This window comes from Drosophila navojoa, chromosome 4, assembly GCF_054131105.1.
Source record: "Drosophila navojoa isolate 15081-1374.11 chromosome 4, UAZ_NAV_1.0, whole genome shotgun sequence".
Taxonomy (NCBI): Eukaryota; Metazoa; Arthropoda; class Insecta; order Diptera; family Drosophilidae; genus Drosophila; species Drosophila navojoa.
Genome location: NC_142892.1, coordinates 18,110,913 through 18,137,006, shown reverse-complemented (window position 1 = coordinate 18,137,006; position 26,094 = coordinate 18,110,913). Strand labels below are relative to the sequence as shown.

At 36.8% G+C, this 26,094-nt stretch overlaps 2 protein-coding genes and 1 long non-coding RNA gene across 3 annotated transcripts; 2 read left to right on the top strand and 1 right to left on the bottom strand.

Moving 5' to 3' along the window:
- Positions 1 to 3,318: 3,318 nt before the first annotated feature.
- On the top strand, positions 3,319 to 3,844 carry LOC149091465 (uncharacterized). Its single transcript, XR_016196686.1, has 3 exons — positions 3,319 to 3,402; positions 3,570 to 3,669; positions 3,753 to 3,844. It is a non-coding gene; the product is annotated as an uncharacterized LOC149091465 (long non-coding RNA).
- A 6,472-nt stretch (positions 3,845 to 10,316) lies between these two features.
- On the top strand, positions 10,317 to 12,120 carry grim (cell death protein Grim). The gene has a single exon (XM_018102823.3). The coding sequence runs from the start codon at positions 10,592 to 10,594 to the stop codon at positions 11,051 to 11,053; it is 462 nt and encodes a 153-aa protein (XP_017958312.1). The 5' UTR covers positions 10,317 to 10,591; the 3' UTR covers positions 11,054 to 12,120.
- Positions 12,121 to 12,790: 670 nt separating this feature from the next.
- On the bottom strand, positions 12,791 to 14,098 carry LOC149091464 (uncharacterized). Its single transcript, XM_089260194.1, has 3 exons — positions 13,863 to 14,098; positions 13,764 to 13,795; positions 12,791 to 13,702 (listed from the first exon to the last, which is right to left on the bottom strand). Exons 1-3 carry the CDS (start codon positions 14,003 to 14,005, stop codon positions 12,915 to 12,917), a joined length of 963 nt encoding a protein of 320 aa, XP_089116320.1. The 5' UTR covers positions 14,006 to 14,098; the 3' UTR covers positions 12,791 to 12,914.
- Positions 14,099 to 26,094: the final 11,996 nt, after the last annotated feature.

The following is a 26,094-nucleotide window of genomic DNA, read 5'->3' as shown; positions in this document are numbered from 1 at the left end:
AATGCCAAGTGCGAATGCAACAAATGTCATTAAAAACGTGACATAAAAAAATATTTTATACTTGCATCTGTGGCAGAACTTAGTTCTCTTCATGTGCATGCATTTACCTCTACCCTGTGGACATGCTGTGGGTGGAATGGGGTGGTTTGATGATGAGAATGGGATTAAAATGGGAAAATGGCATAGCAATATATGTTAACTGAAACTAAGACAAATATGTAGAGTATATTTGTATACTATATAGATATAACTATCCTTAGTTTATAGATATAGCTAGCCTTTAGGTTGAGAGATAAATTAATAGCTTAGATTTTCCTGCTAAACTTACTTTACTACATATGTAGATAAAGTTTTCTTTAACAAGTTTAAAACTAAACTTTATATACTATATAGAGAAAGATCTAATCTTATTATAACATATAGTTACCTTCTGCTATACATACCTTTATGTATCCCTATAAATCTCTTCTTAGAGTTCTTCTCCCTTGACCCCGCTGCTTCTAGGATATTTTACAGTCTTCCATTTGCTTATCTTGAGCATTTCTGTTGTAATGCATTTGGCTTCCTTGAGCAGCAGCTTCGCGAATATATATATACGTATATGTATGTATGAAATAAAAGCGCAAATGGCATTTCGCATGCGTTTTTAAGGTTGAGGTTTTGTTAGCTGAGGTTGAATGACCTAGGACAATAGATTTATGCTTGGGGTAGTTACACAGCTGCCCGCTGCGCTGATTAAGGGCGTTTGCTTCTTAAAGAAGGGTTATTACGACACAAGGCCCCTTTGTGCGTTCGCGCTTCTGTGGCCCATTTCGATTGCCTTCATTGCCAAGTATTGTGCTTCATTAAAGACGACGACGACGACGAAGAATGCGAGGACGACTTGGGCCTGACTGTACCGATAGCCAATGCCGATGCCAATTTCCGAGCAATTTTCAAGCAATTTGACATGCCAACCTGGACGCCCTAATGAGACCCGGTATTACTAGCAGCAAGTCCCTGCTATCATAACGAATTTCCCACGTAACAATGCCCCAAAGTGAAATACCGAGGCCAAATGATTGGCACAAGCCAAAGACGACGTCTGCTCATTGCCAGACGCCATCAACGGGCAGCGAACGTCTTCATCGTCTGTGGGTATTCCCGAATGCAAGAGCGGCACATTAAGTCGACTGGCAAACAGCTGCAATTTGACTTGGCTTCTGCTTGCCGCATGCAGTTGGCTTTTCTGGCTGCATATTAAATATAACACAAAATGCATATTAAATGGCATAAGCCACATGAACAGCCAGCGCAAAGACCCAAGCCGAGACTCAATTCCAGTAGCAGTTTCTGTTTCGGTTTTAGTCAGGTGCTGCTGCTGCTGCTCCTCCTCCTCCTCCTCCTCCTGCTGCTGTTGCTGCAAGGCAAACAAGTAGATATAGCTTCGTATATACCATGCTCTGCGAATGCCAATTCCCAGCAGCTTAGCTGTAAAACCTTTAAGACTTGACGGAAACGCTGCGTGTTGTAAAATTTTATAAGTTTAGCATTTTGGCTGGCGGACTAAAGAGTTCCTTGGAAAGGTTTCGCTGCTTCTTCTTTTCTTTGCTGTAATTGAGCTGCATTAGAATTTAATGGAATATACGTAAAGAGAACTGTAATAATTATATATGTATTTTTAGCTATATTCATTATCTTCAGGAAATTTACATATTTCTCCTTTTCGTACTTTCTTGAGCTATATGAGAATTTGATTAAATATACCAAATATGAGAGCTGTGATTATTCTAGCTTTATATAGGGTTATATACTTTAGCTATATTCAGGAAATTTACATGTGAAAGTTTCTCTTTTTCCTGCTGACATGAGAAATTAATGGAATAGACGAAAGGAGAGCTCTAATATTAATAGCCTTATATATGAATAAATATTTCATTAGCTATATTCATTACCTAATTGAGCTACATGAGAATTTAATGCAATAAAATGGAAACAGAACTGTAATATTTCTAGCCTTATATACATACATATCTATATTTCTTTAGCTATATTCATTATCTTCCACTTCCTGCTTAATCTTCAGCAAATTTACGTACCAGCTTCGCGATTAAACATAAACAACTTTTGCTTACTCCCAGCTGCGAAATTTCTCTGGCTCTTTTATTTGCTGGCTCAACTCCTTTGAAATAAAATCCACACCGTCTAATTAAACAAACTCGAAAAGTCGACGTGTAACCACCATAAATGAACATTAACTTGAAAATCATAAAAAGGAGTAAATGAAAAACTCTCGCCACGGCTTCTTCGTCGTCGTCGTCGTCGTCGTCTTTTATACATAAACAAAACTCAGACTCAAATTTCATAGCATAATAAATGGCGCGCACTACCGATGCAGAAGTTGTGCCCCACAGCCCACCGCCCCCACCTCCTGCACTCTCCAGCTCTCAGCCCGCTCTTGTCCTGGAGTGATGAAGTAATGAAAGTGTGCGCGCGTTGGCGAAAGAAAAATTACAATTCACGAGCGCAGCGCCAGTTATGAACTTTTTGACGTGCTAAATAATGCAGAGAAAAGTGCCCCAGGCTATGGCCAGGGGCCAAGAGCCAAGAGCCAAGGGGTTTTTAGGACTGCGGCAGCGTGTGGCACTTCTTCATTAACTCTGGCGGACGCCTGATGATGATGAATTTCATATAAAATGCTTAAATACCTGCAATTTAACTTTTGTCCATGCAACACCTTCCCTCCCTCTCACTCTCGCTCTCTCTCTCTCTCTCCCTCGACATTGGAAAACATTTCAATATGCAACAGCGCGTGTTTCTTTTAATTTAAATTGACTTCGCTCGGACTCCCAGCGGGCGCTTAAAGCGCTCCGAACTAATCAAAAAGCTATAAAAAAAACTTGTGTTTTCCCGAATACTTGTTTTAGTGGCTGGCAGAGAACAAAACTCCTAGGGGATTTACTATGGTTGCCTGTACTTACTCAACTCGTTATTATTATGGACGGGAATGTGTTTACTGAGCTGAGCTGAAACTTGACTTGAAAACGAACTATTGGACACATTTATTTAGTTACTTTTGATAAGTCTTTCTTTTACTAATGCAAGTTTTTTTTATATTCACAGCTCCGATTAGAGAGGGATTGGCTACCAGTACATCGTTAAAAGAATTAAATATTTTACAGCATTTATTTATATGCTGGAGAATATCAGGAATATCAGACAGAGTAAGTTGTCTGAGTGTCTTTTAAATTATTCTTTCATTTTAAATGGATGTATGTATGTGGATAAAATATAATTAATATTAATATTAACTAATTGTTTGTTTCCCGCAGTTCAAATTATAAAAGGAGTAACTGCAAGCGAATTCTTAAAAGGATTTAATAATCATCTTTTTATATGCTGAATAATATCATGATAATCCAGGTATGTTTTCTGTATGTATTATTGTTTTAAATATTTCAGCTGCATTCCGAATGGACATGCTGATATATCTATATAATATATCTTAATATAAACATATATGTATTTAATAATTAATTATTATATTAATATGTTAATATTTAAGTTTAATCAAGAATTCCATTACGCAGCTCCATTTATCAAAGGAGTAGCCACAAGTGCATCTTTAAAAGGACTAAAAAATGCTTTCGATCATCTATTGATATGCTAAAGAATATAAGGAATCTCTGAGTAAGTTGATAAGAATAGAAATGTACATAAATAATCAAGTTGATCAACTTTTCGTTTACTAATAGACATTCACCTTCACACAGCTTCAATCATAACAGGAATAACTTACAGTGCCTCGTAGAAAGGATTAATAAATGCTTTTCAGCAACTATTTTTATGCTGCAGAATATCAGGAATCTCTGAGTGAGTTGCTCAGGATATATGTAAATACATATATAAATATTTAAATTTGATTGAATTTTCTTATACTAATAAACGTTTCTTCTTCACACAGCTTCAATCATACAAGGGATAACTAACAGTGCATCGCTAAAAGGATTACACAAATTACAGCTGGACATTTATTTATACGCACATCAGGAACCGCTGAGTAAGTTGTCTCAATCTCATATTGCTCTTTGTTAATTACACTCTGTATGCATTCCAAATGGACGTCTATCTATATATGTATATGTATATGAATGCATCTGCTGTAACTGAGAATCAGTGGTTGGCCCTTTGGCAAAAGAAGCTCCGTGCACTTAGCCAGACTGTCATTCCGACTGCATCCACATAATTAATTAACGGCTGACAGCGCTACCAGCCAGATCCCATATCCAAATAAACCCCAACCCAGGCGCCTCATTTCTCGTGTTGCCCTTTAACTAACAGAAATGTCAAAAATGCAAGTGACAAGTGTGAAAAAAGGACGAGCACAAGCAGAAGAAGAAGAAGCAGCAGAACGACACACGGCCAGGCGAGAAAGAAAAACAAAAGCCAAGTCAGGACACACGCTCTCATATGAGAGACAGCTGGGCTTGGATTGCGTTTGGGTTTGGGTTTGTTTGGGTAGCTGGGCTTGCTTTTCCTGCCCGGGAGAGGTTGTCTGTGTGTGTGTGTGTGTGTGGGTGTGCGTTGTCTGCTTGAAGACGTCGCGCATTCGTGCGCAGCAAAATAAATTGAAATTTTAAAATGTATGAAATTAATTTTGGAGTCGCTCCAACGCCTCGTCATGCTGATGATATCACATGATTATTTATCTTTTACGCACACTTAGACAGAACAGTCGACATGCACACATACGCTCATATGCAAACGTGCTGCTTGGTCTGGTCCTCGTCGTCCTGGGCATGACACTTGCCAACACTTTGTCAAGTTTGTAGTATGTTGTCAGCTTTTTTTTGTCTTAGCCCTTTTAAGCCATTTGTCAAACACTTTGCATGACGTCATCTGCAGTCTTGCGACTGTTGCTAAGTGTGTCCTTAACAAGGATATAGATGAGGGTAGGATAAGGGATATGTCATGCGAGTTCATTTGCCGCCTTGGTCAGCCGAAATCCTAGACTTCAATCTCAATTTTAGGCAAAAATCATAGCAACCCACTGTAGAGCTGTTACAGGGTATTAACGATGCGATCTGTTGACAGGCCTCTGCCTTCGACTGTTGGTTTACACTTGTTATCTGGCCCCTAAGTATCTTGCTCTGTGCTGGGCAAAATTTACATATAGATTAGCAAAAGGATAGCAAGGCTCGAGTGGGACGAGAGACACTTGATGGGCCGGCCTGGATGCACTTTGGCAAATGGCTAACCATCATCGAATATGAGAGTCGAGTCGCAATCGAAGTTGGGATGGGTGTGGGTCATGATGTCTGCAATGTGCATAAGTGGAAATCATTAAGTGGCGAGCGCATCTTGTAAACTGATGCGTAATCCTCGACTCAACCTCCTGGTCAATTGTTTTCCATTCGGACAGGCTGGCGCGCATTGTTGCCATATCCGTTTGGCTCTCGGCCAGGTTCTGTTTCCTTCTCTCTCTCTGTCTCTCTCATGTCCATTCTCTTTCTACTTCTGTTGCGTTGGCCTCTTCATTGTGAGCGCGTAAATCCCCTGACAACACTTTGCCTTCCACGTTATACAAAGAAAATTTTTGCAAAAAGCAGTCGAACAATCCTTGAACAATGCATGAAATAATTGCACAGCACTGTGAGAGTGTGTATATGTATGTGTGTGTGTGTGTGTGTGTGTATCTGTTGTGGAAAGTTGTGGTCCTTATAGAGCAAGAGCTGGGCACACAATGAACTTGTTGTTGCTGCTGACTGTTAGCTGATGGGCATTAAAACGCGGATGATGAGGCTTAAGTAGTTACACACAGCGGCACAATTGGGACTCTTTAGGTCTCGAGCCGAGGGGCTCAAGTGCTGCCTGTAGCATATGTGTGGAGTAAGGGATATTATTGCCCTGCTAGAGCCAGAGCAGACCGAGAGCTAACGGTGTAACTGAAGGAAATTTCTTAATAACTGAAATTATAAAGCATGCAACAATATTGCGGAACAATAAATGAAAAGCCCCGATGAGAATAAGCTAATAGACATCTGTCTCAAATTCAAATTGCTAGGCAACCAAATAGATAGAGCAATATGAAATTGCTTCTAGATTGTGTGAATCATTATGGGAAGTTATTGTGGTAGAAGTTTTTGATATAATGATAGACCCAAACTTGATTAACTAAAAAAAAAATCATATAGTCATAGATTGTATGACTATTCCAGAAGCCTGGTATATGAATAATCTCTCTTATATTCGTTTCCTCTCTCAATCCCATTTAATCTTCCGCCCTTAATCTTTACTTCAACATCAACTTTCTTTAAAGCTCTCTTGAAAATTTTTGAAAGTGTCAATGAACAATAAACATTGAGAGCAAAGTTTCCACTTCTCACCTTATCAAGGAAGACCTCGCTCACTCCCACACCTGCGCACGCTGGCAAAGCACATTAAAAGCAACAAATGCAATATGAAACAGACAGAGCAATAACAAAAGCAACACCAGGAGCAGGAGTCGTCGGAGCAGGAGCAGCAGCAGTAGCAGCAGCAGAAGACAGGATCATTAACATAAAATTTTATGTTTATGGCAATGATGAAAAGTCTATACAACGGCTGTCCAAAATAAATAATTACCATTAACAGCAGTCAGCATATGAAAAGAGACAGAGACAGAGAGTAAGAGACAGAGAGTAAGAGAGAGAGGGAGAGAGTGGGGCTTGGTGTAAAGAATCCCTCTAGCAGCAGTTGGCATGGAGTTCATGTCAGCAGCCGCAACATTTTGTGTGACAATCAGGCTCGAGCCACGCCCCCTGATTGGGAGCCGAAAAGTATTGAAGCATTGAAGCTGGCAGCTGTGGGGCAGGCAGTGCCATTGGCATTTATCAAATGCCTGAGCCGCGCTGCTGCGATAGGAGTGCCTGAGTGGGTGGTTGGGTGGATTGTGTGGCTTGGCGTGGGTTGGTGTGGCGCGTGTTGTTTTAAACATTGGCATTCTTGTAATTACGTTTATACTCTTCACTCCGCTGTTAATTCAAATTTACGTTAATGGAAAATCATTACGCACAAATGTGTAAAGTGCACTTTTGCATTTCATTGCCGTCGACTGAGTGTGTGCGTGTGTGTGTGTGTGTTTGTGTGAGTGTGCATCAGCTTTTAATGCAACCTGCCAACTTGGCTGCTGCAAATTTTTAATGAGCTTCAAGTGCAGTTGTGCAGCTGCGGCAGCTGCTTATTGCTGATAAGCATGGCCAGAGCCAAGCTGAGCCAAGTTTTTGGATGCACGATGTCGATGGGATGCAAGTTGAGAGTAGAGCTGGAGTTGTAGGAGTGTAGGTGTAGGGTATTGCATGTATATATACTATATAGGAATGTGTTCTTTAAGTATACAAGAAATTCGTATCAAGTCGAAGAAGTCTATGAACTATTATCAAATGTCTAGATATCTCGGTCTCTTACTAATTTATATACATATGTTAAATAACATACTTTTTTAAAGTTTTTTGAAATCATTTGATAATTCCTAGTTAATTTTAGTTCAAGATTCTTGTTCTGTTATAATTTGTATGATTAAATTGAATGATATCTATTACGTCTATACAATCAACATTTTTGAGAGATTTAAGGCATTTTATCATTTCAATATCTCTTAAATTTCTAGTTGAAACTCAGATCATGTAAGAATATATTGTTGAGGCAAAACTCATGTCTCTTAAGTCCTTTCAGACATCTTTTCATTTATAAAGATTTCTGCTTAAAGCGTCAATCATATTTCTCTAGAAACTCTCATTCAAATTTCTAAAAAATTTCTGGTAAAATTTCTATTTGCATAAAAAATATTAGACGGCATATATATTTATAGACCCTTTCTCTCTTTCTTTCCCTTTATTTTTCCCTCTATCTATGCACACTTTATAAAAATTGACATTTGCCTTAAGTTCTTAAATTCCCTCAACGGCAAGCTAAAACTTTTCCTTAGTTTTTCTGTTGTTGTTGACATTTCACACGCACAATCGTCTGTAATCGATAGCCCGCGACCTTGAAAGCTTCTCATGATGGCCGCATAAAAAGCACGTGCTGTCAACTGTGTCAAATGCTTAGGAGCTTGCCGCCCACGCACAAAGGCAATAGGGAGCGCTCCCTAAACGATTTTCATTGTCAAGGTCGCACGCACAGGATGGGAAGGCAGCGACGCTTACAGCCGGCCGGCGTGTCCTTGAAACCCAATTCAGCACAGCTTTGGAGGAAGCAAATTTGTGTGGGAGTGTGAATGTGTGAGTGTGAGTGTGCGTTTGTGTGTGGCAAATGGCAGCTACTTGGCCTTGGCACCGACATTGAAACATGGAGCGCCCCTAGCAACAAGCGGCAAGAAAAAAAGCTCGGTTGGCATTTTAGATATATACTAACTTTTAGTGCGGCAGCTCTGATTTAGTAGTGAAGTTTGCGTACGTTGATAATGGAGGGCAGCAGAAGTAGCAGATGCAGTTTATGTGTTATAGAATCTAGTTTTAGGTTGGTTCATAGTAATAAAGGTCTGTCAGGCAGAAGGTTGGGATTACAAATTATACAAATTGTTGTTATATTCTTCAGGGAAAATAAATTGTATTAGGTTCTTGCCTATGATCTTTTAAAATGTAAATTTGATTATTTAATATTCTACAAAATTTCCAAATATGTATTACAATATATTTCTGTCAATATCATTAATATGAAAATATGTATTATAATAAAATTATATCCATTTCAAGATTTTATAACGTATTTAATAATACTTTTAGTTTTATTGATATTATATTATACTATATTATATTCTATTTACATTATTTAAATTTAAATTTTATTATTATTTATTATATTTTATAGAATTTTTTAAATTAATGTTTCCTTATTTTTTACAAAGTGTATCAAATCTTCGTCAATATTTTCATCTATTTGCTTGAAATTGTTGCAAGTCGAAATGCCATTTACTTAAGTGTGTGGACTGCAAAAACTAGCAGGAAGTGGTTTATCATAATGGATGAGCTAGCTCTCGCTCTTTCGCTGTGTTGCATAATGGGGGACTTCAAGGTCAGGCAGTTGGGGAATGTTTGCTATTGCTCTGGAGCCGGAACTGTTTGTTTCAAGGCTAAAGTTGGTGCTCCTGTTGGTTGTGCCGGACAAGTTGAAGGTTTGAGAAACAGAATCTTAAATTGGAAATAGAAAACTATTAAGCATCGATAAGAAAAGGGAGATGCGCTTTAATCAAAGTGCTCTAAAGAAAAAAATTCGTTTTAATAAATATATAGGAGATTATAAACAGTAAATTTTAATTTAAATACTGCCAAGGTCATTATTGATTAAACTTTTTATCTGAATTGGTAAAATGAAGTTTCTAAATATTTTTCAATATCCTCCTCCCGCGTCCTCAGCTTGTCGCCTTTAATAATGATATAGATCATTTGTGCATTCGTTTACTCGTTTTATAACAAAAACCTTATACCTATTGTAATCATTACATATAGAGTCTAACAAGGGATGTCAAGTTCACAAAGGTTGATTGTTTGCTTTCCAGCCTTCAAATGAGCAAAATGAATAGAATGAATGAACTGTTAAACGATATGATTAAATATATATAAATGTCTCTAGTTATATACATACATATATAGAAAGTCTAATTATACAATATAATATAATTATAATAACGCCACAAACTAATTGACTCTAAATTTCTCAAACGAGGGGAATTCGCTAGCTAGCACCAAACAATTGTTGATTCCCAGTCGAGCAAAGAGCTCGAACTGAATTCGAAGTTCGAAAAGATTCCCCTCGCAAACAAACCCATAGAGCACGCACTGTATGAAGGAATACCCCTAGTTCGAAAGTTGCATTAGCTACCCTCTCAGTCGCTTGCTTACGTTACTTTACGTCGTAACGTAACGCGCTCTGGTTTTTGTGTGAGCTCGTTCGCTCGTTCATTTGCGCTCTTGCTCTGCCTCTCGCTCTCTCTGTCTTTCTTTCTCAGTGCAGTTAACGCTCTCGCGGAAAGGTAACAAAGCCAAAGCCCAGCCGTGACTGTGACTTTTTTTCTGGGGTGGCAAATGGGAACTGCGCCCGCTGCTTACCGTCCACTGCTTGTGGTGTGAGTGGCTGTGGTTGGTGGTTCAATTGGTTGGTTGTTGGCATAAACAAAGCACACACACTCCATCCACTCCACCACGGCCACTACGAGTGTGTGAATGTCCGTGTATGTGTGTGTGTGTTTGCCAAGGGGGGTGACATTTCGTTGAGCGAGCGCCGTGTTGCTTCCTAGGAAGCACGAACGACGTCGTCGTCGTCGTCGCTGGCAGCGCAGCAATTTGATAAAAGTGACTGCGGCAAGGATATTTACAGTCAGTCCACGCAGAACCTTTGCAAAGGCAGCAACAGACGCTAGAGCAGCTCTATCTCTCTCGCAGGCGGAAATATTATATCACGTAAAAACCCAAATACTGAAAACGCAAAGTTTCCGTTTTGGCGCCAACGAAACACAAGTTCTTGGGCGCATAGAAAAGTGACAAACGCAAGTGACTAAGTGCAATAAGTGACATTTATTGAAAGTAATAAACTACAAGAAAAAAAAAAATTTATACAAAAAGCAATTTGAGCAATGGCAATCGCTTACTTTATACCCGATCAGGCGCAACTGTTGGCCAGAAGCAGGCAACAGCAGGCAAGTGCGCAACAAGCAGGAGGCGGCGTCGGCTCCAGTCCAACGAATACCAGCAGGCAAAACGAGACCCGACAACAGCAGCAACAACAACCACAAAGACAGCAGCAGCAACAACAACAACAACAACAGCGCACCGGCAGCTCACAGTTTCGCGCCAACATTTCAGTGCCACTGGGCCGCGAACAGGGCGCCATGTCCATGTCGGAGTTTGGCTGCTGGGAGCTGTTGGCCCAGATCTTCTGCTACGCCTTGCGGCTGTACAGCTACAATCCAGCACAGCGCCGGCCGACAGTCATACAGATCTCGTTCGAGATTAGCAGCAGCGGCGCAAGCGAGGCGGATGCGGACGGAGAAGCTACCGATGGGGCTGGAGATGTGACAGATGCGAAGCGGGAGTAGATTTGGCCAAGAGACACAAAGACTAAACACAAACTGACTATTATTGTACAGTTAATTTTTTGGTGGCAGCTCAATCAAAGCGCATTGTGATTTTTCTGAGGATGGAGACGAAGGAGTTGGATGGACTTGAGAGGAGTTTTATTTTTGATTTTCTTTTTGTAAAGTTGAAAGTGCTAAATGTAATTTATATTTTTTTAGTATTTAAACGATTTTTAAGAAAATTCAAAATTCGAAAATTGGAAATTTGTCATCAATTTGCTGAAAGTGATATAATATAATATTGGTAGTTTTTGGTGTCCAAATTTTGTTTGGGTAGTGTAGGAGCGAGTGGGTACGAAAGGTTGAGCATTTTGTATGCCTAAGTTTCAAAATGTCGCAAAGGTTTCGGGTTGTAATAGTTGGTTCAAATAGGCGTAGCAGCTGCAAAACATATTCATTTCAATATTTTCATTTAAAGGAACGAATAAAAAATATATATATTATATATGTATATCATTCAACTAATTAGAATCTGTGTCTACAACTAAACAGTCGTCAAAACACTAAGCACACACACACACACATACTAAATACTAAGTATATATACAACTAAATGTCAAATTTTAGCATTTCTACTAGAGTAAAAAAAATATAAATGTATTCCAGCCCCAACCCCCCAACCAAAACTACAAATTATAATACTCTTACCGAACCAACAAATGTAACAAATGAAATACAACAAAGACAACAACTACATTGTACAAAATAGTTTATAAGCAGACAATTTTATATATATACAAAAAATAAACATTTAATGTGTGTCAATAAAAAAAGTATTTAAACAAAAAAACACTACAGTAAAACCGCCGAACCAAAAAGCAAAAATACAAACTAAAATGAATTAAAAGAAATTTAAAATACAAATTTCATATTTTAAGCAGTTTTGATACACTTAAAAAACTAAAAGAAAAAATATATAAATATAAAAAATTTAAGAATATTTTATGATTATTATTGACTTTAGCAAAATTAAAAATATTTTTGTTTCTCTTTCGAGCATTTTGTGTACGCAGCAAAGAAAAAGAAAATTATTATAAATTAATCCAATGCTTACATGAAATATTGCAAGCCAATTACAACATTTTTATAAGACATTTGAAAATAAATACAATTTTATACAAAAACAATATTATCATAAAATGAAACTGTTTTCATAATTTATCTACAAATGATTGGGTTTTGAGATTGAGTATGACAATTAAAGGGAAATTTCATTTATTGATTCATTATTATATATTTTCCCATACAAATTATTATTATTTTTTAACTGAAGACTTTCTTATATTTATTTATATATATGTACATACTTAAAATTTTTATTTTATTTTATTTTTTAGATTATTTTATTTGATTTCAAAAAAATATTTTTGCCCTGCTTAAAAAGTGTCGCATATGCGAAAATAGAAGAAAATAATTGGGAATCTACCGACGGCGTTTCACGATTTGGTTTTTGTGTCTAGTAAATTTATTGGGGGAATATAAAGCTTGTCTTCAAATTTTTATTCAATAAAAAATATATACTTGAATGAAAACATTTTATTTTATTTTTTAACACTTGTGTAATTATTCATTTAATTTTTCTGTTATTTATCTTAGGTAAATATATTTTTATAAGCAAATATTTTTCTATGAATATATTGCATAATATATTTCTTGATTTATATAAACTTAAATATAAATGTTTAAAGGATTCTCTCATTTATTTGTTGGATTCATTTTGAAATTTACATACGCTCTGAATTATCTGAAATAAACCCTAGCAAATGATCGATTTTCAACTTTCACAAATATTCAAGTTCAACAATAATCTGTTTATCTGCAACTATTTCATTTGGCACTTTGTGTAGTCCGACACAGGCTGAGAGTTCATATGCATGTATGTGTAATTTTCTTGTCCCGGTAATAGTTCTTCACCTTCATAATAATCGGCTGGACATAATGAATTCTCATTGTAATACGAAAATGCTTCATTTGTGCCTCCAGGCAGGAATGTGTCCATAATCGTTCCATTTGGGAAGTGATTAAAATAATTTCCCTTGCCGTACGAGTGCTGATAATTGGAGATCAAATCTGTTTGACTTTGCATGGAATTCGTATTTTGATAATAGTCTTCATTTAATTGTTGGGGACTTATATGCCATTGATCTGCATTAATATTCATACTCTGATACCAGTTCTCATATGCCTGCTTCTCCATGTTTGAGGCACCATCTTGACTCTCTTGTGGGTCATAGGCATCCAAACCAGCAGTACCCATGTTAGTATAGTCTCCTATACTACCTAGATTTGAGTACTGATACCCGGCTTGATTCATGTATGATACACCATCTTGACTCTCTTGTGGATCGTATCCATCCATTGCAACAGTATTACGATCCATGTTGGTGTAGTTTACTCCATTTGAGTATTGATACTCGGTTTGATTGGCATCAACTGAGTAATTTTGATTCCCTGCCTCATGGCTGGTTGCTAGACAGTTGTTTTCATTCGATTCACAGCCATATATATTAAGAGCACCACAATTTTCATTGAACGCTTGGGATGGAGCATAGCTACAGTAGCCGAATGCGTCTTCGTAATTCTGTTTCTTACTCGAGTCTGGCGTTGAAACTATAGGAAATGTTAATTAATAAGGGAATGAAATAGAAACTATTCTAAAGTCTTCACTTACACACATTGCCACCAAACTGGGAACCTTCGTTACTATAAAAAGAAGTAAATAAAATATATTAGAATACGATATATGAAATCAAAAATATTATATACCTACCCCTCCACACATATGTCTGCTTGTACAGCCGATGCTGGAAACTGTTCTGTATATTCAGAGGCATTGGTATTATCTTCCACAGCGTCTTGTGTGCTGGAAAACATGGCAGGGCTTAGGTATTCTGTTTTCAAACTAGACTCCATCCCGTGGCTTTTTAGATCATGCTACAAATGGTGAAAGGGCTTAAAAATAGGAAATCTTTTCAGTTAAGAGTTATTTACCCAAGTGTACTTTGACTAAACTTGTTTAAGAGTATTTAAAATACTTTTTGTAGAAAGCTGAATAGAAGTAGAAGAGTTCCATTGGCAGATATTACAATTGAATATTAAGAGTCACGCTTGACTCAGATCTTCGATCTGCCATTACTGACTCGCTCAAACCCTTGCTGATCACCCATTACCTTAAAGAAACCTTTCTCTATTTAATAAAACAAATCTCACCTTTGTTTGCCAGCTGCCACTGTCTGCTATCTGTCTGTCCTGGGCGGGCTGTTAACCCTTTCGCTGGCCGGGCGCAACCCTTTCGCCCACATGCATTTACCGATGCTTATCGCAAAACCAATATGTCACCTTGAAGGGAAAACAGTTTTTGGCATGGCATATTTCTGTGGTGTCATGCCACAAGTTGCGGCAAGGGTTAAATTAAAAGGTTACGCTGCTTAAAAGCCACCGCAGTTCACACTCACTCACACTTGCGCATAAAAATTGTGAAAGGAAAAACAAAGTCAACTGGGGAAATGCTCGAGTCATCGGGCTGTCGCCCCTAGAGCATAATTGTGACCCAAAATGCAACATCTGTGACAAATGATCGACGCTCGCTGATAACTCGGACAGTCGAAAATGTTTGTAGATGTTGATAATTATGCAAACATTTCGGGTCGCTAATTTGCCGCATTATCTTAATTTAAATCGCGCAAAAGCGCATTGAACGTATTTAATTGTCGTGACATGACAACAAGCGACCTGGAAATTAGGGTCCTTCGGCGGCTGACCCGGCCTAGCTGGCTGCCTGACTGGCTCGGCCCATGCCATATTCATAGGGTTAAGTGTTTAGTTTTTTGTTTGGTTTTCGCGTGTGGCTTGATTTTTGGCAACGATAAGCGACTCGGAAATTGTAGGGTATGCAAATGCTAGCACTTTTAGTCGCGTGTCCTGCCCGTGCACAGGGATTGCCTGCCAGCAGAGAGGCCGCCAGGCAGCCAATTATGCTCGGAATTCGAGAGTCAATTAATGATAAAATATTTGCAGTTAATTGAGAAATGCTTAACTTAAATTTCATTTTGTAATTATAAATCAAACAATTAAAGGGAGATGAATGGATGGAAGGAATATGTATGTATTTGTATGTATATAAATTTATTTATTTATAATAAATAATAATTTAAATATTTATTTAAAATAAATAAATCATATTGTCTGTTGTGTTTATATATTTTTTTGTTTATATTAATTTATATATTTTTATTTATATATATTTTAATTTATATACTTTTTATTTATTTATTAATATTTATTTATTTTTTATTTATTTATAAATATATTTATTTATTTTTTATTTGTTCATTAATGTATTTATTTAGTTTTTTTTTATTTATTAAAATATTTGTTTATTTTTTTTATTTATTTAATTAACTATTTATTTTTTCATTTAGTTATTTTTTATTTATTTAGACAAAGAAAAATTTAGCTTTTATTTTCTAAGATTGATAGAGACATATTAATATAATTTATTTCTATTTAAAAAATGAAGTCATCTTCCATATATTGAAGAGATTTGTTCATTTTATCTTGATCAATTGTGTTATTATTAATTATAAATAATATGAATTATTACTTTTTCTAAACGGATATTATGCATTGGCATAAGTCTAAGCTCAAGTATTAAATTGATTGATTTTATAGCAATAAAATCTCTAAAATACCTGCTAGAATGCACCCTTTAAAGAGTGTATTAAATTCGCCTTAGACAAAGCGAATCCATTGCCCCAAGTCTAAGCCAAAACAATAGGTATTATAATAATGGGTTTCTCGTATGGCCAAATGAGTCACTTGACTTGACTGCGGCCAAGTTGAAGCGGAACTTCGCATGCAGTTTGAGGCAAAAGCTAATTACAAGCGGAGGGTCTATTGATTTTTATTTTCTAGATTTTTGTTTTTGTTGTTACTGCTGTTGTCGGGAAAGTACAGTAACCCAGGCACTTGTACGCCCCCGAGCCACAGCAGTGACCCAGTTTCTTGGCTTTAGCAAACAACGCCCCCAACGCAAATTGACGCAAAAACTGAAAGTGGAGCAAAAGTGAAACGCAATATGACCACAAACGAAGTTCTCTATATGGATACGGCACATACGCAAGTCGGAAAAGGCAAATCAAATATCAAAGGCGAAGAAAACTTAGCTGGGCAAATGGAACTGGGAGTTGGGAGCTGGGGATCTCAATAGGTGGAGCCGAGTTAATTGTTTGTGGTGCTTAAAGAGAGGCGGAGAGGGAACGAGAGAGCGATTCAGAGTGAGTGAAGGCTTCTTCAGATAGCTAGATTGACATTTAGTGCTCAAGCCCTATCGCTTCATTAATCTTGTGATTCATTGCCCAGTTTCCAGAGACTAGTTTCCCAGCGCTTAAACGTGTGTCAACACCCACAAACCGCAGGCGGTCCCCAAAGCAAAATCTAAAAAACAAAAACAAAATATGTAATAGAAATAGAGAAAAAAGGAACTTACATATGCGTTTGCCACAAAATGCATTTGTAAAAAGTCTCCAAGTGTTTGGCCAAAGAAAATTAATGATTTATTTACGTCTGGCATTGGGGGCAACACCTTAAATTAGTTGAAAATAAGCCAGGGTATACGGTCAATGGTTTATGAGTGGCCATAAAAGAAGTCATTGGTGGACCGGCCCCGGAATATGATTAATTGCCGCCGCCCCCTCCCCCCTCTCGCTGCAGTTGCACTTTGTATGCTGCTTCCCAAAAATTTGTTGCCACGTTCAACAATTGCGCTTCATTATCGGCGTTTGGCCAGCGACCTAAGCCAAAGCCAGGCCATCGACCATCAACTGCAACGGCAGTCAATTACTGACCAGTTGCCATAGACTCGCCGTCTGTCGTCTGTCCTCTCTGTCTCCATCTCTGCCTCTGCCTCTCTTTTGCCCATTTTCATGAGTTTTCCTCGGGCAGGCAGCTCTCGTTTCATCGGGTGTTGTTGTCAATGTCCTGCTGCGCTATTATTTGTCTTGTGTCAGTGAGCTGGGCTCAGCTCTGGGTTCCGCCTCCTTCTGGCCGTGTATAAATTGCTTTACGGCACTTTTGGGTCATTAACGAAATTGAAAATGCTTGACAAAGAGTTGAGTTGCGTTTGAGTAGATTCCAGTTTGAGTTGCTCTCTCTCTCACTCTCTATTTCGTTCTCTCTCTCTCTATTCAGTTGATTGCGGCTGTTAGCTGCCGGCTTTGGCATTATATCAATGCCGCCTACTTTGGTAGTTGGCTAATCATTAGACACCAACAGAGCTGAGCTGCGTGAGCCGCAATGCCTGATGTTTAATACTACTCTGATTCCCTTCGAGCCCTCATAGAAGATATTTTTAATTAAGAATCTATTATTTTATTGAAATTATTATGATTTATTTATCAAATATACAAATAATAACTGATCTATATATCAACACTAGGATAAATTATGTTATGTTACAGTTGTTTTTTTGTTATTATTACTTTTTGCATTATTTTAATATGGATTATATATTCTTGAGTATTTGTAAAGATGAATTCGATATTAATATTAATATATTTTTATTCATGAATATATTTTATATGTTTTATTTGACAAATGTTTATTTATTATATGTTGCTTCTACTTCTTTTATCAATAATTTGGTATTAATAATATTCTGAAATATTTGTAAAAGTGTAACCTGAACTAATATATTTATTTATCTGTTTTTATTAATATAATTTTTTGGATATGTTTGTAGGAGTTATGAAGGTAGTCTATTTTATTATAATTTTCCTTTTATTCGAATTTTGATAATATATCAATATATATAAATATAAATATCTAAAGAGAAATAGAAATACTCCCTAGAAATCTAAATAGAAAGAGAAATAGAAAGAGAAAAGAAAGAGAAAGAGAAAGATAAATCTAAAGAGAAATCTCCTTAAATCTAAATATAAGAGAAATCTAAATCTAAATCTAAGAGAAAGATAAAGATAAAATAAGAGAAACTAAGATAAATATAAATATAAATATAAATATAAATATAAATATAAATATAAATATAAATATAAATATAAATATAAATATAAATATAAATATAAATATAAATATAAATCTAAATATAATATAAATATAAATATAAATATAAATATAAATATATATATATATATAAATATAAATATAAATATAAATAATATTAATTATTCTATACAAATATCTGTTACTTTTGCTTAATTCTAAATTGTGCTCTCTATCTTTATCAAAATCGTTCCACCATCAATATAACTTTCTCTGCAAATTTTTATTAAAGTATAAATTTATTTGAGTTTTTCTCTTATATTCGCTTATCCCAAGACTTATTTCTCATATTTTCTCGCATATTCCATTTACGTTTGTCTCACAGATTTTTCTAAAATATTTTGTAAAATATTTACATATATTTACATCTATATATACCATTCCCTATTTTTTATTTATTTGCTCTAGTTATTATTTACCACTATTATTACTCATAATATATTCAAAATCCACTCGTTTATCCCTCAACTTATCATTTTTTCTCACATATTTATTCGCTTTAGTCCCGCTCGCTCATTGCCTTTCTGACAGCCATGCATCATGGCATTTAGTCAGATCTTCCCAGGCTTTGCGCTCTTGACATTGATTAAGTAGCACTCATTGACCTCTGTCCAAGCACATTTATTGACAGGCTGACTTCGATTTGCATAGTCGGCCGTACTTTTTCCGCACATCCCCCGCTCCGGCCGGATGTCGCGTTGATCAGCGCCGAGACGAGCGCGTGTCAGTAGCATGCAAATTGGCCACACCCCTCACATGTCAATAAGGTGGCCCAATGCATATTAATAGATATGGCTATCGATAACGACAAATCGATTTGCACGGCCAAAAAAAAAGAAATTAATAAATTCGCTCAAAGTGACATAATTAAGTAGTCCGACCAGCTGACCAGCTGACCATTGTCCTTTGGCAACATCATCATAATGCTCATAATGAAGTGTAAATACTCGTCTATATAATCGGCTTTCAATAGTCGAAGCGGACAAACAAAGGTTCCTTCGGTGCCGAGCGTTTCGCATTGGAAAAAAGTCACGTGCCTGCTAATCCGTGCAGTGAAAGTTGTTTGGCCCTCTCCTGCTATCGCTCCTGCCGCTCCTGCTGTTGCCTGTGCCCGCAATTTGTTACGCTTTGATTTCAGTTGTTTCGAGTGAAAGGCGAACGCGTAAATCTCACACATGAGCTGACTGCCGCTGCCTGACCTGACTGTGTCTGTGTCTGTGTCTGCCTGCTCGTCCTCATTCTCATGCCCATTCACATCCTCATCTCTTGCTCCCTTTCTTATTGTAGTACTATTGTGGACAGCATTACCTACTTGAAGTAGCGCTGATTAAATTATCTCTAGGGTTAAAAGTGAGCCACGCTCGTGACGTAATTGTTAATAATGCCTGTACAAGAGAGTTGTTGTGTGTGCGTGTGTGCGTGTGTGACTTACTTGGGTGGCTTACTGGGCGTGTGTGTGACTCGATTAAGTTATTAAATTTCCATGCATGATCAACAAAGGGTTATAAAAATCACTTAAGTCAACTGTGAGAAATTCAATAGAAAACAGAAAAATGATTGAAACTGAGGTAGAATTTGTTTTTGGTTTGATGAATATATGGGATGATGAATATATGGATATATGAACTGAATAATTGTAGGAAAATTGAATACATTCGAATTTATGTACTAATGTCTGAATATAGAAATAGTAATCTGAGCATAAATTACTTTCTTGTTCCTAGTTTGATTTAGAGATTATAAATGTTATATTTGGTTTGGATTTTCTCATATGTATATGCATAGGTTAATTTTTTGCTTGATATAAACAGAATATCTAGGTAGATATAGAAACATAGTTATATATAGTTTGATGTATAGAGATAGCTTACAGACTGAGAGATTAGTTCGCATACTCTATTAAGAAATAATAAAACCTCTATAGACTGAGCTGTTAATAATAATTAGCGCAACAGAATTACTCTAAGCACAGAAATCTCTTTCTCTAAACTTTTCCACACTACAGACAGAGCGACAATTCCTTCACCTTAAGCTCTTTTCCTTCTCAAATTTTCTGTTGTTCTTTTTCTTTATAAACTGCATTCTTAAGCTAAAACTCTCTCACGCTGTTCGCCTGGGCAATCCTTTATTTTTTTATTCCTACACACTTCCACTACATAAATTCGCTCAGTATTGCTTCTTATTAGTTTAGGGTCTCAAGTATTTACCCTTCGCAGAAATGACTGCTTTGGGCGTTGCAAATGATGGCAAATTACACAGACCAACTGTGCGCTTCGTGGAAGAAGGGTATTTACAGAAATTTGCAAACAATATTGATTTCAAAACGATCAAAATAAAAATTAATCAATGCACTTAAAAATGCTCGAGACATAAGTGCCAATTGTTACGCACAAAGCGAGAGGCAACAATTTAAAAATCAAAAGATCATAAAAAAAAACACAGCCAGGGGAAATTCAATGACGTGGAAATGTCATTGGGATAGAGCGAGACAGAGAGCGAGCGAGAGAGACGGAGAGTGAGAGGGTTTTTCCTTGGAGAACCCTAACCCCTTTGGCGACTTTAAAGCACTTGAAAAGTCGACTAATTTATAACTTATGACCGAGTTGGTGCGGCGTGCATAAAAAACAATTTTCCATGCCACTACAAAGCGGAGCAAAAGCCAAAATTTGACATGAGTAGCGGCCGTTTAGCCGTTCACCCTCTCGCAGCGCTAAGCCCCGTAACCCTTTACCCGTACACACATATGAATGTGTGTGTGCGCACTCTCCACATGTCAGCAAGCGAATTAATCGAAGAGAAATGATTTATTTAGCGCTTGGACGCAACGCTTCAGCGCGGTCCAGTCGCGCTTCACTTGAAAGGGTTGCGCCCAGCCCAGCCCTTACCCAAAAACAAGAAAAGGAGAAAACAGAGAAGGTAACTTCTGCACCCAAATCAAATTTAAACTGTTTTCAAAACTGCATTCAACGAAGGTTCGACTCTGCTCATTGATGGGCATTTATTGGCTCTGCCCACTTCATATGCCGTCAAACAAAACCCAAAGCCAAACCCAACCCCAAGTTGCAAAAACTTATATCAATTGCATTTTGGGTTGTTTTCAGCGCATTTTTTCTTTGACTGTGTGAATTTCTCACTGCATTTCAATTTTTTATTACTTTATTTTTTTCTGTGAATTTCACACTGCATTTTTATGGTTTTGCGTCTTTCAAAATATTTATGACGGCGCGTTTTTTATATGTTTTCTTATAGATTTCGTTTTTTTTATTTCACTTTTATTTTATTGTTTTGATATATTTTGGGATTTGATTTTGACGTGTGCATTTTGATTGATTCGAAAGAGGGCTGCGTTAAATTGCAGTAAATTTGCAGCAATTAATAAAACACGAAACCATAAACATCCAAATACAAAATATCGACTGAGAATTGTGAGAATATTTTCTTTATGTCATTTTATTTTGCAGCTGCGCAGAATTGAAGCAAGGGTTTGACTCAAGAGTATTTCGATGTGCGGAAGATTTATATGGGAATAGCTGTAGAGTGATTCATATTTTCAGATTGTTGAGTAAGTTGCGTGTATATTTATGAATTTTCTTTTCATATAGATAGATTCCTATATATGAATTCATTATTAGTTCCTATGATTTATAAAAACCTATTAAAACTAAAAAGTTGTGTTTGGTTGGGAATGACATAATTTAATAAATTGGGAAAAAATTAAAAAAAAAATTTTCTCATTTGTAAATGAGAATAATATGTCTACATTTCTTGAAGTAGGCATGCAAATAGATTATCTTAACCTTTTATTAAAACAAATTTAACAAATACAAATAGCAAGTCCATTTTGAAGTGAGTTTCTCGATGCATAATAAATTAATAGCATTAAAATAAAAATATAAACAGAAATAAAAATATATAAAAAAAAATAAAATAAATGCAAATAAATTAGTAAAACTTAAAATTGTTAAACAATGAAGTAAATATAAATTTACAATTAAAATAATAGATAAATTAAATAAAAATAATTATAAAATAAAAAAATTGATAAATTAAATAAAAATAATTATAAAATAAAATAAATTAAAAATTTAAATAAATAAATACCTTAAAAAATATAAAATAAAAACCAAAAAGCAAAAAACGCGCCATAAATATATAAATTTAAATTCTCAAGTCAAAGTGCTCAACTCTCTACATTAGCTTTCGGTTTGTCAGTCTGGTCTTTTAAGACCTTTAAGACCAAATTGCACCAAACAGCTAAATCTCTATAGAGAGTTGTAACAAGACAAATGCAAGCATGAATTGAGGAGTATAAAGTTATGTATGCCATATGTCCTACAAACGTATTGTATGTGAATCACAATTGAGATCACAGCGAACCTTCAGCTATATATTCCCCTGCACCTCTTTAAACTGTAAATGTGCCATACTTTCTGTAGCTGTGACGATTTAGCATTTGCTAACCCCTTTGCAACTTCATTCACCCAGTTTAAAGGTGCAACACCGAAGCGGAGCGTAACCAACGGCGGCAGCAGCTACTACAACTACGACACAGTGACACAGTGAGGTCCGAAAATGGCATTTTAAAGAATCAATTGAGCGGCACTAATTGAAAGCGAGTCGGGATCGAGTTTTATCGGCTGCGTCGGCGGCCCAAAAATTGATTTTGACATTTATTTAGGCGCTAGCCGCGCATTGTGACAAAATCTCTGACCCCGCCGAGGCAGAGGCGCAACGAATTGCAATTGGATTGTCAGTCTGGCTGATAAATTGGCTCCAGCATCGAGCGAGGGGTGGGGGTAGCAGTGGCAGGGATTGTGTTTACGATTTCCGCTGCCGTATATACTTTGTATAATTTGCCTGCGGCCAAAACTACTTTAAATAGGCCTAATGACATCCGTTCTAGTTGGCGCAGTAGCCAGAGGGAGAAAAGGAAGAGAGATAGAGAAAGAGAGAGTGTCTCAAATGTGGGTAGCCTTTTATTGTTTTCCACATCCTAATCAGAGATAGTTCATTGTCTGCGTAGCAAACAGGATGTGTGCGTATGTGTGTGGTTAAGGGTTGTCCGATATTGAGCACTGACCGAGGGGCTGCCCCACGCACACACACACACGCATACACATGCTATTTGTTTGATGTGTCCACGCTATCAGTTTTTATGGCAGCAGCGATCAGAATTTACGATAAATGCTTTAAATTTTATACACCTAAGCACAAAAAGTTGAGGCATTGTTTTGTTAAGTGAGCATAGCCAACTTGATTTGTTAGAGATCATAAATTAACAACTTCAAAATAAAATAGATGACATCTCATATGTGAGTGCGTGAGTGTGTGTGTGTGTGTGTGTGTGCGGGGGTTGCGCCAAGGGAAAATCTGCACCTGCAGGCATCGGGTAAGGGGTTTTCCTTTTACGTATATCAGTTGAACTAATGAGCAAAAGCCTTTTGATTGCCCCAGCCCCATGTGCATGACTCTATTTGTAAGCACTTATATGGGAGATGTTTTACGCAAACTTGGCCAATTTAAAAACAATCATCAATCTCTGTCTGCAACTGTTAAAAGCGCATGCATTTAAATTAGACATTTAAGCTACTGCCACTGAGGGCGAATTCAGGCAGCCAAACCAGAGGCGAAAGCTCTCTCCCAGCTCCCACTGTGCGCGCTATGGTGTGAAAAGCGGAGAAAACAGAGGGGGGAGAAGCGAAACTGTCGATACCTTCAGCAACAGACGTGCAACGCGCCCGGGAATCGCTTAATAGGATTTTCAACAATTTTTACTATTTTGCTGTGGCAGCTACTGGTTACCCGTCAAACTCTTTTCGCTCCTCTTTCTATTTTTTTTTTTTTTTTGTGAATTTTTCAAATAATTTTTTGCTGGCTTTTACAAGGGTTAGAAAAATACCAGCGCACCCTTTTGCTGGCTGTCGCATTGTGAATTCTTGTGCACTCTCTTCTTTTTTGTTGGCAGACAGGATATGGTTTATTTTTGTTGTATTCCTGTTTGGTTTCATGCACCGCATAACATTAAAATTCAGATTTTGATTGATCATCCAGTGTGTGTGTGTGTGTGGCGTGCTGAGCTGGGATGGAGACTGGCTGGCTGTCTTTAATGCGTTGTTTTACAACAGTGTTGAACAATTTGCAAACAGCGTCTGATGGATCGGATTAGAATATATATAAGGAGTGCTCGAAGGTCCAACAGTTTCTTCAAGTTCAGTTTATGCTAATGTCGGCGTCACGCTAGCTAGACTTTCCCAGGCACATTTACAAAAAACCAATATGCCAAAATACCTTTTCAACTGAAAAAAAAAAAAAAAAAATAGATAAACAGATAACCCTGTGGCATATTTAAATATTCATGAATTTTGGACGCGCCGCGCGGCGCACACAAATTCGATTAACGACAATGCATATTGATGGAATAATTGAGCAATTCTAATGAGCCGCAATAGCCGGAGCAACAAATTGTGAACTGCCACAGAACCACAATATTTGCATTTGATTGACAACAAAGTTAATTGAGTGTGGAGCTGGGAGAGAAATTTACAATTTGCATATTAGCCAAAAAAATCAAAATAAATAGAAATAAAAGAAACTGAAATAAACATTTATTATATTTAACTATGATAGGGATCTTCAGAGGGAGAGGGAGAGGGAGACGGGAGGGACAGAGCGTAGCTACCCTAAGCAGTGACTGATGAACTTTCGCCTAAATGTCATTTCAATGAATTTATAATTGGAAATTTCGTTATTTTTCTAGCTTTGCCTTAGAAAATTGAAATTTGCATACGGAATTTTTTTCTTTCTGCTTTTAATTAATGATTTGCTGTTGCTCTTTTATTTTGCGTATGTGTGAAGACAGCGCGAGTTTTTAGCTTAGATCATTAATCAGGACTTTAAGTAGCGCTTCCTTGCTGAACTCATTAACCCTTTTGTTCGCATTTGACATTCGGAAAGAGAAAAAAGTCGCAACAAAAAGTAACTTATATAAATATTTGCATTGCTACCGATTTTGACTTTTGTCTCATTGCACACACACACATTGAGACTCTTTGAGAACACGTGAGAACTTTGTTCTACGACGCAAAAGGCACGTCGCGAAATCCTTATTAATGATTCTGATCTGAGACCGAGCGAGAGAGAGAGAGAGAGAGAGACTTTTAATTAGCTGGCATTTGACTTGTGTGGCGCAGCTGCCTAACCCCGATTTACCCAGCCGACCCGCTGTGCACTTTCGCTGAAATCTTGAGCAAGCATCTCAGCTTACATGTATATAAGTTCTTATTGCCAACATTTGCTATCTAGATGCACATTAAGTCAATAAGTGGGCAATAATACAAGCCAACACGTTGAAGTAGTAAAAAAAAAAAAGCCTAGCCCATGCCCATGCCCTTGCCCCGTCGCGGCAGAATTATGCCATATTTTGTAAATTGCTAAAAAGTTGCACAAAAAATTGGCAACGATAAACAACATTGTGAGGTACATTATGTCAGGCAGAAGAATTATGGCTGATTGGCTGCGATAAGCTCTAAATTATGGGGGCAAAGTCAGCGGGCTGCAAACAACAGAAGAGGAAAAACTACGCAAAGCAGAGGGCTGAAACAAATAGAAAAGTCAAGGAAAGCATTTTCCTTTCATGCAATAGTGGCGTCGATATGAAAGTGATATATCAAATATTGAAGCGAAAAAGAAATATCAAGTATATTTAGATAAGCCTCAAAATTATTAGACAATTTCATGTGTTTTTTTAAGAAGTATGACTAAGCTAGACTAGAAATTACCCCAATTATGATCATACATAAGTTTGTCAAATTAAATTAGGACACCTATTTAATAAATCGTTTCATTTATGCTTTGTTCTCTAAAATGATTCTGCATAAAAAATTTGTTTTTATTAAAATTTGTATTCTTTCATTCAATTAGTTATTCTTACAGAATTTATTGAA